The sequence below is a fragment of the Betta splendens genome, chromosome 9, assembly GCF_900634795.4.
Source record: "Betta splendens chromosome 9, fBetSpl5.4, whole genome shotgun sequence".
Classification (NCBI taxonomy): Eukaryota; Metazoa; Chordata; class Actinopteri; order Anabantiformes; family Osphronemidae; genus Betta; species Betta splendens.
The window spans coordinates 6,135,188-6,155,457 of NC_040889.2; the positions used below are offsets into that span (position 1 = coordinate 6,135,188).

The 20,270-nt window shown below is 41.7% G+C and overlaps 1 protein-coding gene across 5 annotated transcripts; it reads left to right on the forward strand.

Annotated features, from left to right (window-relative positions):
• Window positions 1-5,222: 5,222 nt before the first annotated feature.
• LOC114863094 (NACHT, LRR and PYD domains-containing protein 12-like) lies at window positions 5,223-19,824 on the forward strand. Of its 5 annotated transcripts, XM_055511936.1 has the most exons (12): window positions 5,223-5,337; window positions 6,334-6,464; window positions 6,846-6,965; window positions 7,672-7,898; window positions 8,027-9,821; window positions 11,051-11,221; window positions 14,914-15,087; window positions 17,570-17,631; window positions 17,715-17,743; window positions 18,171-18,344; window positions 18,739-18,785; window positions 18,906-19,097. In XM_055511936.1, the coding sequence occupies exons 2-12, from the start codon at window positions 6,334-6,336 to the stop codon at window positions 18,961-18,963; spliced, it is 2,988 nt and encodes a 995-aa protein (XP_055367911.1). In that variant the 5' UTR covers window positions 5,223-5,337; the 3' UTR covers window positions 18,964-19,097. The 5 variants fall into 5 exon arrangements, with proteins under 5 accessions (XP_055367911.1, XP_055367909.1, XP_055367912.1 ...); XM_055511934.1 differs by having other exon boundaries at window positions 17,570-17,743; window positions 18,906-19,824; XM_055511937.1 differs by lacking the exon at window positions 14,914-15,087.
• The last annotated feature ends 446 nt before the right edge of the window (window positions 19,825-20,270 follow it).

Sequence of the window (20,270 nt, forward strand, 5' to 3'; positions counted from 1 at the left end):
CTACATAAATAAACGTAGGACAGACTCACCAGAAAAACACGGAGAGCAAACACAGGACCTGACAGAAAGCAATACAGTACGTCAAACAAGAGTCACAAAGTAACAGCATGAACAGACCCACTGCAACAGGTTCAAGCATGAACCACAACAATGGCAGGAAACTGAAAACAGGAAGTCATGTAAGAGGACAGGACTGAAACACAGCCCAAGAAGCCTCTGGCTTAACATCAGAATCAGAATCAGAAAAGCTTAATTGCCAGGTTCTGTAGAGCTCACGTTACAGAACGAGGAACTTGACTTGGTGTTGGCAGGTAATGCATCTCAGCATAAGAAAAAGTACAAACAGTACAACATACAACAGGACATGGTGACAGTACAGCATACAACATGACATGGTATTTGATTAGTTCAATTAAAGATTAGTTAAAATGAAGTTATCAACAAACTATATAGAGTGGAGTGAAGTGGGTGCACAGGTGGACTGGGATGGTGGGGCCTGTAAGTGTACACAGTGACTCATTTTGTCATTTGCAAGAGTCTTTTACTATCACAAAATGCGATGTTTGACAATTTTTCTTCTTAGTGTTTGATTCATGTGTATTCAAAAGGGGGGAGTGTTATGGGAAAAAAATGTTTATTATTATATTATTTATGACTTATGTTCTGCAATTAATATCTTATGTTTTGTCTTACATTTGTTTTATGTATTTGACATTTCACCTACGTTGTTCAATGCTTGTCTCTGCCTGATAGACTCTGGACTCTAGCTCCTAAACCCAAGGCCGGGGAGTTGTGTCTCTGTCTGTTGAGACTTACTGTAGTGCTCCTTCCTCTGATAGTCAGACGCCAGTGGTGCAGGTGTAAGAATGTAAACATCTCCACACACAGCGACAGGGATGAGATGGTGCATGTAGTCTGATTGGACTACACAGACGTTCCACCATAGTCGGACAGAGAGGTTAAAAGGCAGAAACAACTTGAGAGTTGTAGATAGAAGAGGTAGTATAAAACTCTAAACCACTGATCACCAGTGTTACATATTAAGGAGTGACTGTGTAACCTGGTGACCACTTCCCTGTTTGAAGCAGGGCATTGTAACACTGTCCAACTGTTTCACCTCCACCAGAGGATAGTGACACGACCAAAGAGCAGAGGAACAATCCACCCCCAGGTAAAGCAGTTCTCATGAATCAGTCAACAACCAAGCTGGTGGTTACACTGTAACTGAATCTTAAACTTGGCAGGAAACAGCTGAGTCAGTCAGAGTGAGGGAAGACTAGAGATCAAGCTGAAGCACACAGGAGGTGGGAGCACTTAATGCTGGTTTCCCCACTGGTGAAACCAGTGATGGATGCGCAGTGTTTAATACTGTAACTTATCTGTCCTGTGTAATGGAAAATTGTACTTTTATGCTTCTTGTGTTCTTTTCTGACTCTGTATAGCAACCATGTGCTCTGTACTTGATTAGACTCAGCACTGAACATTCTTAGACAAACAATCTATCTCCCTCTCAAGGTTCTGTCGCACATTAAGTGCTGACATCTAATGTTGTGTTTGACTGACCGATTGTTTATGGTCTGTGTCTGCCTTTTACCCCTGGTCTCTGGCTCCTTTCTATCCGATCCCTCACCAGACCCAAGGCCGTAAACCGTGTGCATTCTCTGTGTCCCTTCCCTCCTGATAGCATGGCACCCAGGATGCAGGAGTGAGAATGTAAACATCTTCACCCACAGTGTGATAAGGAGATTCCACCAAGCCCCAGGAGAAGGGTTAAAAGGCAGAGACAACCTGAGAACGGGGTGATCTCAGCATTATACCTCCGTGGTGTATGTTCTGATCTCCCCAGCTGGCTATTTGATTTGCTTTTCTCATTCTTTGTCATTTTCTTTATTATTTCAATAAATCGCGCAAAAAGGAAGACTCTCTCATCGGCCTTTATTCCAAAATTTCCACCACACCTGTCAGTGTGCTGCTGTCTTTTCATGAGCTGAACAAATGGATTTCTATAAAAATATTGACTTGGTTAAATTAACTAAATAAGATTCTCTCCCTGCGTCTGTCACACAAACACTAATGCACATGTAAAACTTTGAAGTCAGCAGATGGTAAGCTGATCTCCAGCTTGTGACAAGGACAAAGCTGATGATGATCTTCTGTTGACAGATGCCTTTAGAGCTGGATGTTCGTCCTGTGGTTGGATCCTTGGAGCCGTCTGGAGAAACTCCAACTCCGCAGCACACTCGGGTGTGCTCGTTAGACTAAGACAGCGAGGCTCGTGCACACCGCTCCCGTCAATACACCTGGCTAACGTGCGTTCCCTGGCAAATAAGATGGATGAGCTTCCTGAGACCGCTCAGGAAGTTCAACCTGCCCCAGGAGCTGCTGACCATCTTCTACACGGCCATCATTCAGTCTGTCCTCTGCACCTCCATCACTCTGTGGTACTGAGTTTCCTTCAATTGAACATCTGTACCGGGCCAGTCTCAGGAAACAGGCTGTCAGCGTCACTGCTGACCTCACACACCCTGCACACAAACTGTTTAAACTCCTCTCTTCTGGCAGGGCCATAGCCACCAGAGCCAGCAGACACAGAGTCATCTTTTTCCCCCAGGTTGTTTTTGAGCTGAACTCTACCGGATACATACAGAAATGACTCAGTGTAATTTAACCACCCGCTTCGGATGTTATCAGCCATAACGAATGGGCTGATCAGAACTTATCAGCGCATTCGTATGGGCGAATGCGCTGATAAGCAAGGTGCCTGCTCTGCCTCCTCGCGAACAGCTAATAGCTAGCTAAGTTGCTATGTTAAGCAGCTTTAGAGGTTATTGTGGTTAGGGTTAGGGCTGGATAACGGGTGGGGGGGGTTCAGGTTACAGTTAGCTAACACAATACCGCTAACTACTTGCTAAGTTATGCTCGCTAATAAATCAAAATCAAAAACTTCGATCCTCCCGTCGGAACAACAACCGCTCAACAGCGCCCCCTACTGACTCTGCTGGTTAAATCACCCGAGCCGTGATCAACCTTATGGATCAATGACAGCAACCTACTGCACCTATTCACCGCTGCCAGCAGGTAGATGGGCACCTATTGGCTCATACGTATGGGCTGATAACCACTGATAATGACAATTGAATGGCGTGATAACGTCAGAAGCCGCTCATTTAACAGTATATGTGCAATAACCACTTTCAACCACGTGGAATGTCACATAGCAAGCCACAGTTTTTCTCATTGTTTATTATTTGTTTTTCAAAACTATATTTAAAATTCTATTTAATTGTGTTTTTTTTCTGAGGGAACAAAAGACGGAGTCAGACCAAATACAATTCCTTGGTTATCCTGTGCAAAGTTGGTCATTAAACTTTGATTCTGATTCTGATTCTGAATGTGACCGTTTCTCAACCACATTAACTACCTCTTGTCAGGGTGAAGGACCCAAACGCACAGCACACACAGACATAGTTAGTGTTGTGAAGATTTAATGCAGGCTCTTGGTCAGACAGGCAGAGGTTGGTACACAGAATAGCTTTGATACAGGCAACGGTACAGACAGGGGTCAGGCAACGGCAGTCAATCTACAGGCATAGTTCAATCACAAGGCAGAGTCCAAGGCAGCACCGACAGGGAGCAGGCAAGGCATGGTCAAAAACAAGATCCAGAACTGATACACAAAGGACATACTAGAATGAATGCTGTAGTAGCTTTTGGTTCCAAAAACGGAAGTAATCTGCTCCGGAGCAGGTTATGTTTTTGGGTAAGTTTGATGAGCCTGTGGACGTGGAGGCTCAGCTTATTAGAGTTTTTTTCCAACACGAGAGGGTCATAAGGCCACGTATTGATATATTTTTCCTATCTGCTAGTTATTACTATTATATATACTATTATTCAGGGACAGAGCCAGCTCCTCAGATGGGGTGAGGGGAGGTGGTGGTGCCCCCACCTGTCTGACGAGCCTCTGCCCTCTTTCTTTTAGCTACATTAGAGAAGGAATATGTTAAACATGTTTAATACATGGATCATGTAATTGTGTAATCAAATCTTACCTTTTCGTAGGATGTTTTTGTGTTCATCTTGACTTGGGACAGAGTTCTTCTAGCTCGAGAAGGATTACACCTTATTAAACAAGAATATTACTATTTTCAAGATTTAAGATTCAAAAAACTTTATTAATCCCAGAGGGAAATTATATGCAAACTTTGATTGCTGTCACAGATGGAGGTACACACATCTGCACACACTCACATCATGTCTGATTACTATTGTCTAATTACATCTAATTGATAGCTAAAGTTTTATTATACATGTTATTGCATTGACCCTTACAGAGAGAAGATGAGTTGTACAGGCTGATGGCCACCAGTAGGAAGGATCTCTGGTGGCATTTCATTCATTCATTTGCATTCCTCTGAAAAGGGGACTCCTCTGTTTTTAGGTAACATGTCAGTCTGTCAGTGATCATTCTGTCCTTTATCTAACTTAAATGTGATGTCAGAGCTGTTGGCCTCTAGTTTACAAGTCATGATAGATCCTTCCCTGGTTTCCTAATAGGAATAATCTCTGCTTCCTTCTATCCAAACCCTGCTACTGCTCTTGTCTGTTCTTGACAGTGAATGGAAGATCCATAACACCACCAGCATCAGCACTTCTCTCACTGAAATTGTGGTGGAAATTTCCCATTAAGAGGCAGACGAGAGAGTTGTCTTTTGTGTGATTTATTATAAAAAATAAAGGAAAATAAAAATAATGCTAATAATAAGCAAATCAAAGACATGGATGTTGATTGTTCACATCAACAAACCAAAAACCAGCTGGGGAGATCAGTGCATACAGTACGCCACGAAGATGTGATGCAAAGAGCCCACCATCCTCAAGTTGTTTCTGTTCGTGTGTGTGGGGATGTTTACATTAGTCATCCTCCTTGCTTTGTCTTACTGACTTTTGGACTTCAGGGAAACTTGATGGTGTTTTGGTATAAACGCCGCCCTCTGGTGGACAATGTCAGTCTTTGACGCATGGGTTTATAGCTGCAGAGGAAAGTTTGTGTGACATGCAGCTACGAGGAAGTTTTGCCTTTATTGTATAACTGGGGAGTTGAAAGAGACACTGACACATGTTTACATTGAAATATTGCTTAGTTCAAGTGCTGAACATCGTTAAAGGTCCACACATCAACATCTAGTTTAATAAAAAACTCGTGACGTCATGGCGCGGTAAAGCGGGGGAGGGGCCAGTGAAACTGAAAGCGGGACTAACTTTAACTTCCTCAATTAGAGCGAACAGAACGAAAACAAAGACAATTAAACACCAAGAAGAATCAGAAAAGTTGAGGAGGTGAGTGTTTAACAACATTAATGTTACTGAGTCTGTTTGTTAATGTAGAGGATACCATCTACTTCTGTCAACGAACACAGATAAGAGCCATTTGTGAGGAGTTGATGGTGTTCAGGGTCTGGCTCTGGTTGTTATTAGTCCTGGTTCTGGTTCTGAGTTCACAATCGGTGGTACTGACCACTCAGACTGAATAAGGTCCAGAAATGTGGTAGTTTTCCGCTTTCCTGTCTGTGTTCTGAGTTTTCCAGTAAAGACAGTAACTGGTGACCAGCCGGTCGCTCTCTGTTGGAAGCAGGAAGCAGCTCGTTGGCTTTTCCGTCACTACAGGATTTAAACAAACTGATGTAAACTATGGGGTGCCGAATGTAAAAGGAGCACCTATAACTAGTTTTCCAACATTTAACTAAATGACACATGTTTTCTCACATTTAGTTACATCTGCAAAAGTCTAAATGTAAATGTTAAATGTAAATGTAAAGGTTAAATAGAAATGTAAATGTTAGATTTAAATGTTCAATGTAAATGTTAAATTTAAGTGTAAATGTTAAATGTGATTTTTAAATGTTCAATGTAAATGTTAAATGTTCGCCAAGTGTAAGACTGAATATTCATGAATGTGCAAGTAGACTCCGCCCCTCAAACACCTCAAACAGTGCGCACAGCTCCGCCCACATCCGACTCTGGATTGGTGGACAACAATACTGGAAAGAAACCTGAAGTCGAAGCCAGCATGGCCGCTTCAAACTGCTGTTCCGTCTCAAACACCATTAATGAGCAGTTAAGTAGTTTGAATGGAATATTTCTGTGGCACCGGTGGAGAATTAGTTAGTTAACTTTAGCTAGCCGAAGTTACTTCCACACTATAAACTTCAGGTTTCCAGGTCAGATGTGGGCGGGGTTTACGCGTTCTGTTTGAGGTGTTTGAGAAGCTGGACTCAGATTCACTCTAATACAAGTCACAGCAGGTGTTTAGCTCTGGATCTGTGTTTTTTTCAGATGATGAGTGTTTTTGTGGAGGAAGAGGACGGAGCAGAGTCTCCAGGATCCAGATGTGTGTCTATAAAGAAGGAGTGGTCTACATGTGAGCCTTCATCATTTAGTCCTAAACCTGGAGTCTCAGACACAAAGTAAGAACTGTTCCGAACTCACTAATATAAATCATCATTAGTTTATTCTCTGATGTTATAAACTGACTATGAGTTTATATATGAACCCGACTGTGGTCATCCAGGATGTTTATGTTCTTCTGAATGAACTTCAAGTGTGCAGACATGATCATTAAGATGAAAACTGTAAGGACTGATGACACACAGAGAAATGATTTGTTGGGTCTCAGACAGCTATAGACCACAGAGAACAGCTGGAATCTGATCTGAGAACTGATTCAAAGTGTGAAACATCCTGATGATCTGCAGCAGTAGTAGTTTGTATTCAGAGCCATAGAAATTACTATGTTCAGAGAATTGATCAGTGACTGATGTGATATGAATGAAAACGTGTGTTTGCAGAGAGCAGAACCAGAGAGAAGAAGCAGAACCTCCAGGACCCAGCTGTCTCTCTGTGAAAAGTAATCGGTCCAAAGAGCCGCTTAACGAATTCAGTAATGAACCTGGAGCCTCAGACACAAAGTAAGAGACAGTTTCTACTAAACTGACCTGATGGAAGATGAAGACAAAATGTTGTGTTTATAGATTTCTGCTGATGATGCAGAGAATGTTTCGGACTGACATGGATCTTAGTCTGGGTTTTCATTCCTCCAACTACTGATGGTGGTAAAACCTCATAACCTCCATGTTAGACTTTACACATCAACAGAATCTTCACATTACTATTAACACATTATCTGTGGACAAAAAGAGACAGGCCACTTCTCTTTTCCACAGTGTTTGTTCTGCATTTCTCTTTCATTTGACAGTCGACAGTAGAGAAATAAAACCTAAGGAAGGAACCGTCTGGACCAGAACCTGTGACAGCACTGTTCCATGTGTCAGATGCTTCTTTACCACAGTCTTTAGAACCATTCTAACGTCAGTTCAGACCTGACTCAGACAAGCTCAATAGTAGAACAGGAGAGGACAGAAGCTGCTGTCTGTAGGGGAGGCTTTTATTGTGAAGGAGCTGCGGGAAGTGATGAGTGTGAATGAATCCCAGCAGATCAGTAACTGTGATATGTGTGAAAGGAAAAGCAGCAGATTAGTGTTTGTGCAGCAGGAGAGTTGAAGCCAAAGGAACCAGATTATACTGAGTTCAGACGGAGCAGTAGGTCACGATTCCTGGTCTCTGGATCATCTGAGCTTCTCCAGTGTTGGACTCATCAGTTTGGTTCTGAACTAGGAGGAGCCGTGTTCCTGTGGAGGAGCAGCCGTCCTGCTGTGCTGTGTTTCAGGAGGCTCTGAAGGATCCAGTCTCTAGCAGCTGTGGACACTGGCTCTGCAGACAGTGCTTCACCTCATACTGTGACCAGTGTGTACCATCAGGTGACTCTTCCTGTCCACATTGTGGGGAACGCCCCCAAACCAGATCTGGACCTCTGACAGGCCGTCAGACCAGCACTGTCCAAAGTAAGACTGAATGTGTTTGATGATGTCAAAATCCCACATTTTCTAAATCACTGAATTGTTTGTGGGTCATAAACATAAAAAGTTGGTTTTTAAGTTCAGTTTCTCCTTGTTTCTTCTTCTTTCATTAGATGCTGTGCTGCAGGAGGCTTTAGATGAACATAAGATCAGTCTGAGGAGCAGATGTGAACGTGTGACTGAAGGAGGTGAAACAGGAAGTGGAGTCCTCCTCACCAGCATCTACACTGAGCTCTACATCACAGAGGGACCGAGTGAAGAGGTGAACACCCAACATGAGGTGAGGCAGCTGGAGACAGCTTCCAAGAAGATGACCCTCCATGACACTCCCATCAAGGTCCACGACATCTTTAAAGCCTCCTCTCTCCCACACGGACCTATCAGACTGGTTCTGACCAACGGCGTCGCTGGCGTTGGAAAAACCTTCTCGGTGCAGAAGTTCACTCTGGACTGGGCCGAGGGCCGGGAAAACCCAGACGTCAGTATTTTGGTTCTGCTGTCGTTCAGGGAGCTGAACCTGATCAGAGATAAGCAGCACAGTCTTCTCACGCTGCTCCATGTTTTCCATCCAACGCTCCAGAAGGTCCCAGCAGAACATCTTGCTGTCCTGAAGCTTCTGTTCATCTTTGACGGCCTGGATGAAAGCAGACTCTCACTGGACTTCAGCCACAGGGAGCTTGTGTCTGACGTCACACACACATCATCCGTCAAGGTGCTGCTGACCAACCTCATCCAGGGGAACCTGCTTCCCTCGGCTCTGGTCTGGATCACTTCCCGACCCGCAGCAGCCCATCAGATCCCTCCTACGTGTGTGGACAGGGTCACAGAAGTACGAGGCTTCACCGACGCCCAGAAGGACGAGTTCTTCAGGAGGAGATCCAGCCACGAGCAGCTGTCCAGCAGAATCATCTCACACGTCAAGACGTCCAGGAGCCTCCACATCATGTGTCAGATCCCAGTGTTCTGTTGGATCACTGCTACGGTTCTGGAGCACATGTTGACTACAGAGCAGAAGGGAGAGCTGCCCAAGACCCTGACGGACCTGTACTCACACTTCCTGTTGGTCCAGACACAGAGGAAGAGGAACAAGTACCATGAGGGATGTGAAACCAGTCCACAGGAGCTGACGAAGGCTGACAGGGAAGTTCTCCTGAAGCTCGCGAGGCTAGCGTTCAAACATCTGGAGGAAGGAACCATCATGTTCTACCAAGACGACTTGGAGCAGTGTGGTCTAGACGTCACAGAGGCCTTGGTTCACTCAGGAGTCTGTACAGAGATCTTCAGGAGAGAGAGTGTGATCTTCCAGAAAACAGTCTACTGTTTTGTTCATCTGAGCGTTCAGGAGTTTCTGGCTGCTGTTCACATGATGCACTGTTACACAGAAGGAAAGATGGAGGAACTGAAGGAATTTTTGAGGAAAGACGGGTATGATGATGATTATTCATCTTTGGATGTTTTCCTGCATAGAACTACTTCTAAATCCCTCCACAGTCAAACTGGTCACCTGGATCTGTTTGTTCGCTTCCTTCATGGCCTCTGTCTGGAGTCCAACCAGAGAATCTTAGGAGGCTTGCTGGGTCACACAGAGATCAGCCCAGAAACCATCCAGACAATCATCAACAAGCTGAAGGAAATGAACGGTGATAGAATATCTCCAGACAGAAGCATCAACATCTTCCACTGTCTGATGGAGATGAACGACCACTCAGTCCATCAGCAGATTCAAGAGTTCATGAAGTCAGAGAACAGATCAGAGAAGGAACTCTCTGACATCCAGTGCTCAGCTCTGGCCTACATGCTGCAGATGTCAGAGGAGGTTCTGGATGAGTTGGAACTGATGAAATACAATACAACCTGGGAGGGACGACTGAGACTGAGCCCAGCTGTGAGGAACTGCAGAAAGGCTCAGTAAGTCCAACATTAATGTGATCGTTAATATTATACAGCAACATGAAGTGGAAGCCTCAGTGTTAAAGAGAAACACTTCACACACAGAATCTAAAAGTTCACAGAGTGAAAACATACTACTAACTACTGGTTCCTAGAAAATGTCTTTGTTGAAGATCAGATCAAAGCAGCTGTAAAGTTAGTAAACATCTTTAAGTCGAATCCAACAAAGAACCTTTAGCTCTGAACACTTTCTGCTAAAAGCTTTTGACAGTTGACGTGTGATCACAGCTGACGGTCGTTTCTTTTAGTGAATGAAGCATCAGGAACATGTTTTTTTTTTATGATCTGTCTTTGGTTCTTCTGGTTCTGTCCAGACACACGTTGGTTCTAATCTTTGGGATCTGGTGGAACAAACAGAGCTCCACACTGAAATGTCTTCATGTGGTTCTGCTTGTTGTTGGGATGTTTTCCAGCTCATTTGTTTCTTTTCTATCAGCTCAGCCTGGTGTGATCAGAACAGAACACATGTGCTGAGTTACTGAATCAGCAGCTACAGTCTGTGTGTGTTTACAGCTGAGTCTCTGCTGGAACAAACCAACCAGATAAAAAGCAAATTCTCATCAGACGCCATGGAAACAAGTGTGAGGTCAAAGGTCAGTCCTCCCCAGAGAAAAGCAGCAGACTGAAACCTCCCAGGTCAGGTTCTCTGGGAGAAAACTACAAAGTGAATGAAGAGACAAATTCTTGGACTCTGAGTGACTGAATGAAACTGTCACCATCATGTGTTTACTCTGATTTGAAAGGTTCCAGTCTGGTGTTTTCCTTTAAGGGAGAAGCTTTTGTCACTAGGGACAGTGCTGGGTCTTTGACCTGTCACATCTGAACTCTGCATTCGAACCAATAGAAGCTTCCGATCTACTGGTTCTAGTGTTGGTTTAATAGGAGGCATGAAGAGGAAACGGAGGCGGCGCAACACATCCAGTTGATATGGAAGCATCTACTGTACAGCCTCCATCACATTAAACACATCACAGCTTCCTGTCACCACAACTGGACATATTGACATTGCAGTGATGTGACAGACGCTTCTGTCCAAACTATCTGTTCTTTATCACATCGATCATGTTGACATAAGGTTCACACCACACACTTTGTGATGGATGAGACCAACTGAGCTACAGCTGCTTCAGCATCAACATTCATAAAGTCACTTCACATTTATAGACTTATATTTTCTGTCATCACAGACTTTCTGGCTGTGGACTCATAGAGACTCACTATGAAGTTGTTGCCTCAGCTCTGAAGTCCAACCCGTCACATCTGACACATCTGGACCTGAGTAGCAACAACCTGCAGGACTCATTGAAGGTTCTGTGTGTTGGATTGGAGTGTCCTCACTGTCGACTGGAGACTCTGAGGTCAGTCTTTTTCACTGGTTCATGTTTTTCAGCTCTTTACTTGAATCTAGAATGAAAAGAGACTCATGCACTTAAAAGAATAATTCTTGCCCCTAATAAAACACATTTATAGTTTTAAACTATTATACACATAAAAAATGTTATTTTTAAATGGTTATGTATTTTGAAATAAACCCAACTCAAATATGCTCAAACATATACTGTGTAAAAATAAATAAAATAAAATAAAATAACCTTTACTTGAAATCTATTAAACAGTTTGGTCAGTAGTTTCTGTCATTAGATTACTTTACGTTAATGCAATTTTACACATAAAGCTTGTGTTTTGTTGAAATACCTAATATACAGGTGTAGCGGATTCAAATTATTAATAGTTTGATATTAATGCAGAAACATTAATATTCCTCGAAGTTGGGGCACCAGGTTTGTTTTAAAGCTGAAACCACGCTTGTATCGATCTAGTCAACGCCAGACGTCAATTCAATGAGTTACCAGTTATGAACAACTATAACCACTTTCTTGTGATAAAACCAAATCAGTCTCTTATGCCGTGAATTCTTGTCGCGGTTCAGTGACCTCTGCTTATATCTGAAGAACAATGCACACAAAACCAGATTCTTTTTAACGTTTCATTAATCTAACACTACTGGATATATGAATAACGTAATATAGAAATAATCAAATAACAGAACAGAAAATTAGAAAGCAATCAGAATGAGATGATCGACAGTGAATGAATCAATGAGTGAAAACACAAAGAATGGTCAAGACCTGAGTGTGTGATGGCTTTGATCAAGCGAAAAGATTATTTGTCTCTAACTAGTTCAAATCTAAGGATAACTAATGAATTTGGAATGTTCAATGTTAGCGCTTTGAGAAACACCAGACTTCTCAGAAGATTAGAGATGTTCGTCTTGCCTTAGTTTGGAGCTGTAGCCGCTGTACAGCGTCTCCCGTTACTGGTTGGTTGAGCAGGCGTGCCCTCTCTGGTCTAGGTGCCACGGCCTCTGGGCCAGGAATCGTCGCCCGCGGTGATGAGGACGGCTCGGGTTCAGCAAAGTAACAGTCAGCCAGACTGGACTTTCCAAGGTGTTTCAAAGCGTCAGCGCTACTAAAACTAGCCCAAAAAGCAAACGGGCTGGAATCTAATTTAATTAGTTCGATCAAAAATAACGAGTCAATTAAGGACTGTTTGTGATAGTTTCAGTTTCGCAGAGTTTCTTTTTGATGACTTTCTAACGTTACAAAATTCATTTTTCGTTCGTGTTTCTAATTTTAACTTATGTTTACAAAATTTAAGAACAAAGGAAAATTAACCAAAAGTAATGCGACGCAAAAGATAAGGTGAAAGAAGTTTGAAGAAGATAGAGGAAAATCGCTTAGGGTGTCACTGGTTTAAATACCCCTGGGGCAGTGGTCACTGCAGGGCGGTGCTGGGATAACTACTTTCATCAAGCTCAAAGTTCCATCACACCATAACACAGTATGCATGTAACGATCACTTTGACACTCAAATAAGCAGGGAAGTCAGAATGGTTAAACAGCAATATTAAATGCATAGATAATTAAAGTTTTATACCTGGTCCCTTAAAACGAATGAACAAATGAAATGTTATTCATGATGACTGGTCTTGTCTTATGTAACACCAAATAAACACTAAAACATACACAAATAATAAATGCAAGCAAAATTAAATTATAAATGGCTTAATCTAGACATTACTAATTAAACAATTGTAACACTTAAAAATGTAATATAATAATGAGGATACCTAATTGTAGCTGGTGGACATAGTCTATGCGTATGTTGCACAGATTAAAATAAGTAAAGAAGGTGAGTATCAGTATTTCAACTTTGTGCCTTCACACAAAGGAAAGCGTGGTGATAAGTTGGAATCCCTTCGTGACTTTAGGAATTTCCTGGCAAATCTGTAGATCAGGCATTAAACATCACACAGAAACCAATCTAATACCAAATGAAAACATTTTGTCCACAGAATACCATGGCATCAGTTTTATGAAAGTTGAAAGTTCTGGTGCATCTGAACCAGAACGTGTGTCCAAATGAAGCCTCTGGTCCTCTTAATGAGCACATTCCACATCTTATGGCTGGTGGTCCCAGTTCTGGGAGAGACAGCTTCTCAGTGATAAATGTGACAGCCTGTCCTTTTGGAAGGATAAGCAGAGGTGGAATCCTGAGAGATTTACAGGTAGATCAACAAAGTGGACTCACGGTTCTTTGATATGGACATTTCAGATGTTGGCGCCAATTGGTGCCTGTTGTGATAGAAGCCAGTCTCCTGTGGTGGAGAAAGATTCAGGGTCCCTTATCTCTGGGGACTGGGAAGGTCGTAGAGGCTCTTCAATGAGGGAGTTAAGTTCACATGTAGGTCAGGTTACCTCAGTTCAGACGTGGATTGCTACACAGGTAATGAGAAATATCATATTAAAGTTAACTATGTCATTAGCTTATGGTAAAATAAGATAAGATATAGTTTATTGATTGCCTTGGAGGGAACTGGGCTTGAACTGACAACTTTCTGCTTCTCAAAAGCTTTATTGCTTTTGCAAAAGCAATAGAGTACTAACTGTAAAATTTTGAAGTATGTTTATTATGTATGTTTTCAGTGTCCATAAATAATCAACCTCATTTATTTAAAATTATATTTATATATCATGTTTTAAAAATATGAGTAGTCCTCTGGTGACTTAGTGCTTTAGTATTAGCCTGGGAAGCAGAAGGTTGCTGGTTTCTGGAATCAGAATTTTAATAAAAACATAACGTTTATGTGTAGAATTGCATTCATTGCATGTAATCCTTTATTTATTGGCATAACCCTCACCTGGCTGAAAAACCTTACCTTAAATGTCACCTCTTACTATATTTTATTTGTGATAAAATTACATGGAAAAGTAACATGTAATAAAATTACATAAAGTTTAACTTTTAGGCATTATTGTATTTTTGAGTGTACAGTATGTGACAGAAACCTGCAGGAATGAACTGGTGTTTATTGTGACTCTATAAAGTCTACAAAGCTCATGAACAGAAGTTTGTGACACCTTTATCTTTGTGACACAGACACAGTGTGACACAGCAGCAGAGACTCAGCATAATGACATGTTTGAAGAATTTTTAGTGGCGTCTGATTCGTCTCCATCAACAGGCGACACTTCAACCTGTGCGTGTGTGTGTGATGCGTCCTGTCAGACAATGATGTCACTTTGTAGAGACACAAGCAGGAAACAGGAGCATGAATATGAGGCTGCAGATATGTTGCTATAGAAGGTTCTAGGTTCCATGTAGAACCAAAGGAGAGAACATCAATCTGACTGGGATCAGTTCTAAAGATGAGTCACTTCATCAATAGTGGTCAGAACATTTTCCATCAGACAACACAGAATAGTTCAGATTTAGAGAGAAGACGATGAATGAAAGGAACCAGATGTAGTCTTTGATCCAAAATGTCTGGTTTTCTACTTGTTCCAGCAGCAGCTTGTGAATCAGTGCTGACATCAACAGGTGTATGAATGTTGTGTTGACATGTGGATGATGTGTAGAAGCTGAGATGACGATGACACAACAACACAAGTACAAAGTCACTCTGCTCATTTTAGACTAAACATCAGTGATCAGGACAAATCTGACTCATTATTAATGCTTTGATCCACATCTTTGATTCTTTGTTCAGATTGAGTGGCTGCAGTTTGTCAGAGATCAGCTGTGATTCTCTGGTCTCAGCTCTGAAGTCCAACCTGTCACATCTGACACAACTGGACCTGAGCCACAACAACCTGCAGGATTCAGGAGTGAAGCAGCTGTGTGGTTTTCTGGAGAGTCATCACTGTGGACTGGAGACTCTGAGGTCAGACTCCATGTTTTAGTTCTGTGTGAACTTAATGTGATGTGAACTGTAGCAGGTTTATCATGAGATCAAATCCCCGTCAGGACTGATCACATTTGACTCACAATTGACTTTTCAATGACTGAAAGGAAGGAAGTAAAAAAGTCAGTAAGTGTTGACGATGGTTTAAATGAGAAAATGTGATTTAAATGTTTGAAGATGTTTGACTGTGACTCTTTAAACTGACTGTGACTAAGTGAAGACCCTTGTATAAAGCAGCTACAGAGAATCCGCTTGGCGCAGATAGAAGCAAGAGAGACTCAGCAGCTGCTTCAGAACAGGACACACAGAACTAAATGAGTGAAGCTCATTAATGATCATCAAACACCACACATGATGTTTGCTTGGTTTGCTTGGGTGATGTTTGCTTGGAGGAGGAGCAGAGAAGAGGAAATGAATCCTAGCAGCATCACAGAACCACCAGAAAGGAGAAAGCACAGCTGTTCCAGAGGAGTGAAGAATGTCTAAGGTCACTGTTAGGGAAATTGTTAGTTCCCTTTGTAAATCTTAAATAAAGCAGCCACAATCAGTTGAGACCTTCTTCAGGATTTTACTTGCAAGGAGCAGTTTACAGCAAAGGCAACTTCCTCTCACTCCTTGCAAGTAAAATCCTGAAGAAGGTCTCAACTGATTGTGTCTGCTTTATTTAAGATTTAGAAAGGGAACTAACAATTTCCCTAACATAATTGGGGGCACGATCCCAAAATCCTCGCTTTGCCGGGACATCGAGTCGGCGACTGAAGTCTGTGCACAGCCAGGTTTGGAACCTGCAGAAAATCCTGGGAGGTGAATTCCTGCCCAGGTCAGACATCGGCTGGTGGTCCGACGAGGCGAGGTGACGGGATCCTGAACCAGGGCCAGGACACAGATCAGGCGAGTATGAAAAGAGTAAATCCTAAGGAATCTTAAATTCCGTGAGTGGCTCACGAGGTAAAAGAAGACTGGGTCTTCAGAAAAGTTCCGTGACGGGGTCAAGAGGTAAAAGAGGACGGGGTCCTCGTAAAATAGATTAATGTTAGTTTGTCTGATTGAAGCAGTGGATTTCCAGAGTGGAAACCTAACGGTGTCAACGTAAACTCTGTGATCAGTTGAAGTAAATAAGACTATATAAATAAGTGTTATTGTTTGTCGGTCTCTAAGTGAATTTTAACTTCTTAGAGGAAGTCTCAGCGACCTTTTGTGTTGTGTGTCTGATTGAGATCAAAATTGAGAGGTTGGTTTACTGAGACAGCTGTGTCGACAGGAAACTAGTTCCTGTAGAAGCCTGGCACAGTCGATGATCTCTGTGAACACTGTGACTGATCGTTGATCTCAATCCTCGTAGTGAAGCAAATTAAAGAACACTAAGGGTGAAAACCTTGAAGGTGATTCCAAATACATGTTTAAAAGACGTTCTCAGTTGACTGTAATAATATATATAAATCTTACCACAGTGGAAAAAGAAATTTGGATTTGATGGAAATTTTAAAAATTTGATGGATAAAATAACTGTGATAACTGAAACTGTTTAAAGAAAGAGATGGGGAATTTAATTCAAGGGACCAGATAAAAATTCATGCTATATGCACAACAAGATTTTGAATTAAAAGTAAACACTAAAGTGGTGTAAAACTATGGAGCAAATTAAGTGAAGACATAAAAAATATTAATAGAATGATAGAAATATAATAGAAAATATATAATAGATATAATTTAATAATTGCTAATTAATTAATATAAAAAATAACCTATAATAGAACAATAATAATATAATTGATGTGCTTAAATATAAATATAAAGGCATTCGTCATGAATTGAATTGAATTGAAAAAATTGAATTGTTATAATTCCTTATTGTTAAAATACTTTATGTGATGTATGAAACTAACAGTCTATGTTCAGATATTGAATACAAATTAATGAAATGAAGCAAAAGCAACAATGTGTGTTGTATACAGTGAAGAATGCTATTGGCAAGATCAGTGGACAGAGAGGACGTGACAGAAAAAGGTTTAGAGGACATGGTGAACGACCATTTAGGGTGTGAAAAGTGAGAGGAAGTTGCCTTTGCTGTAAACTGCTCACTCCTTGCAGGTAAAATCCTGAAGAAGGTCTCAACTGATTGTGTCTGCTTTATTTAAGATTTACAAAGGAAACTAACAATTTCCCTAACAGTCACTGAAAGCTTGGATTCTATTGAGACACTTTGACACTTTGAGACACTAAAGCATGCGTGGAGTCAGTGCCTCTGTTCTCTGCTGGTGACGAAGCCTGACGATTACTGGAGTTTAGACAAGAACATTTCAGTCAGGATCATATTGTTGGTTCTGTCTCCATCAAGACGACATTGAACAAACCAATGAATCACAATAAAGACACAAATGTGTTCTTGAGGAAATCATGACAACACCATGAGACACTGAATGATTTAATTTCCATCTTAACCCACATCTTCATCTTTCAGACTGAGTCTGTGTGACCTGTCAGAGAGAAGCTGTGAAGCTCTGTCCTCAGTTCTCAGCTCTCAGTTCTCTAGTCTGAGAGAACTGGACCTGAGTAACAACAACCTGCAGGATTCAGGAGTGAAGCTACTGTCTGCTGGACTGAAGAGTCCTCACTGTCGACTGGAGACTCTCAGGTCAGGATTCAGGATGCTAACGATCATCTAAGAAATGTGCACAACACTCACTCACATTCACTCACATTGCCTGTAAAGTCCTTTTAATGTGCTCAAACTACAGAACCAAGTTATTAAACAGGCAGTAAGTCTAAACTGTGGAGGATCAATAAACTCTTCACATTTCTGTTTAATCACATATATTACAGTAAATGAGATATGAAATGATTTAAACGCCTCAATCTTTGTTTTGTTGGTTGTTCACCCTGTTTGTCAGTATCTGACTCCAGTTTCCAGACTCTCATTGTCATGTTGCTGATGATCAGATCACATTTCAAGCAGGAACCTATTAAACAGTTCTTAGTGTTTCTCTCCACTGTAAATGATCAAATGTGCCTTTAATCCAAACTGTATTATGTAAGTGTGCTTTAACATTGTGTGTGTTCAGGCTGTCAGGCTGTCTGCTCTCAGAGGAAGCTTGTGTCTCTCTGGCCTCAGCTCTGAGCTCCAACCCCTCCCATCTGAGAGAGCTGGACCTGAGCTACAATCATCCAGGAGACTCAGGAGTGGAGCTGCTGTCTGCTGGAGTCAAGGATCCACACTGGAGACTGGACACTCTCAGGTATGGACACAACTACGCACTGTGTGTGGTGGAGGAACAAGTAGGGATGTGGAGCTTGAACTTAGATGAACTTAGAACCCAACCTTTGAGTGTGTGATAATAAACACATTCAGACTTTGCTTCCTGTGGTGCCACATTAGTTTGGTGGTGATAGAGTGAGACTGAAAGCAGGTGTCTGACACCAAAAGTGATGAAGTGAAATAGAGAAGTCAAAGATTTTCTCCACCTCACCTCCTGCTCCGTAGATTCCAAGATAAGGATCCAACTCCTTAGTTGTTGATGAATGTCCATCCCTACATACAAGCCTCCATCTGAACACAATCCTACAACAATGTGTGTGTGAGAGCCATGTAATGTCCATGTCTGCATGTCTCTGACCCCCTCCTCCTTTCAGGGTGGAGCCTGGTGGAGTCCGATGGTTGACACCAGGTCTGAGCAAGTGTAAGTGTGTTTTTACTGAGATCATTCAACATTCAACCATCTTCAAACTTTCATGAGTCATCTTAAAACTGATGATAGATCAATAACTGCAGCTGGATTGTGTCTTGTTCTCTCCATCAGATTACTGTCAACTCACCATCGACACAAACACAATGAACAGGAAACTACGACTGTCTGACAACAACAGGAAGGTGACACGTGTGAAGGAGGATCAATCATATGCTGATCATCCAGACAGATTTGACCAATGTCATCAGCTGCTGTGTAGTAATGGTCTGACTGGTCGCTGTTACTGGGAGGTTGAGTGGAGAGAAAGGGTTCATATATCAGTGAGTTACAGAGGAATCAGTAGGAAAGGAAACTGTGATTACTGTGGGTTTGGATTTAATGATCAGTCCTGGAGTCTGATCTGCTCTGATGATCGATCTGCTGTCAGACACAATAACACATTTACATTCATCTCCTCCTCTGTGTCTGACAGAGTATCAGTGTATGTGGACTGTCCTGCTGGTTGTCTGTCCTTCTACAGAGGCTCCTCTGACAAACTGATCCACCTTCACACCTTTAACACCACATTCACTGAACCTCTTTATCCTGGGTTTAGGTTCTTGCATCCTGGTTCCTCAGTGTCTTTGTGAGATGTGTCGTAGTGAGAGTTTGATTCTGTCAGAGAAACGTCAGTGTTGAACATAGTTCAGTCTGTTCACGTCTGTCTCGCTTCAGATTCATGTATTAATACTATTTTTTTCTAAAAAAATGATTCCTTCTGCCGTCCTTTAAAAGATGGAAGCTCTGATTATTCCAGAATCAAATGTTGATGACTTGTTGTGAAGTTGTTTTCCAGTGAATATCAAGAAGTTTCAGTTCGATGTGACAAACTGTGACATCAGAGAAAAATGACTGAGTTGAATTAGTAAGAAGCTTCCAAATGTTCACAGATGATTGTTGAATGAAAATTGTTGATTGAATGTTTCTGATCTTTCTTTGTCCCACTAGTAGAAGAGAGCAGCTCAGCCTCACATTAAAGTGCTTAATTTACCTTTAACAATAAATGATCACCTGTGTATGAGCATAGTTTGCTCATGCAGACAAATGTTTTAAATTCAACCACTAATATTTTTTAGAAAATCTTTGATGTGTATTAATAATACTAAATGCAGATGAACAGGAGTCAGAACCTCACTCAGACTTAGTGTTGGTTTAACAGGTCTCCTGTGGAAAATAAAAGACACCAACCGCTAAGGAAACTTCTCTCTGCTTTCATTTGTTGCCTATGAAATAGATAACTATGATTATATTCATCAGAATAGATTCATAGTTTCAATAGAGTCATTGTTGAACCTTCACATTCCAGGATCCATACATCCATTACCGCCATACCGCTTGTTACTATTCGGGTCACGGGGGGGGCTGGAGCCACACACTTTCACACACACACACACACACACACACTGCACCACCATGCCGCCCACAGTCTACTGAAAT

What these genes read in the sequence shown, in the direction of transcription:
- LOC114863094 (XM_055511934.1), top strand. Translation starts at nt 6,334, where the DNA reads ATGATGAGTGTTTTTGTGGAGGAAGAGGACGGAGCAGAGTCTCCAGGA. An exon ending in CCTGGAGCCTCAGACACAAA is followed by an intron (nt 6,966 to 7,671) that starts GTAAGAGACAGT and finishes GTTCTGAACTAG; the next exon opens with GAGGAGCCGTGTTCCTGTGG. An exon ending in TGTCGACTGGAGACTCTCAG is followed by an intron (nt 17,744 to 18,170) that starts GTCAGGATTCAG and finishes GTGTGTGTTCAG; the next exon opens with GCTGTCAGGCTGTCTGCTCT.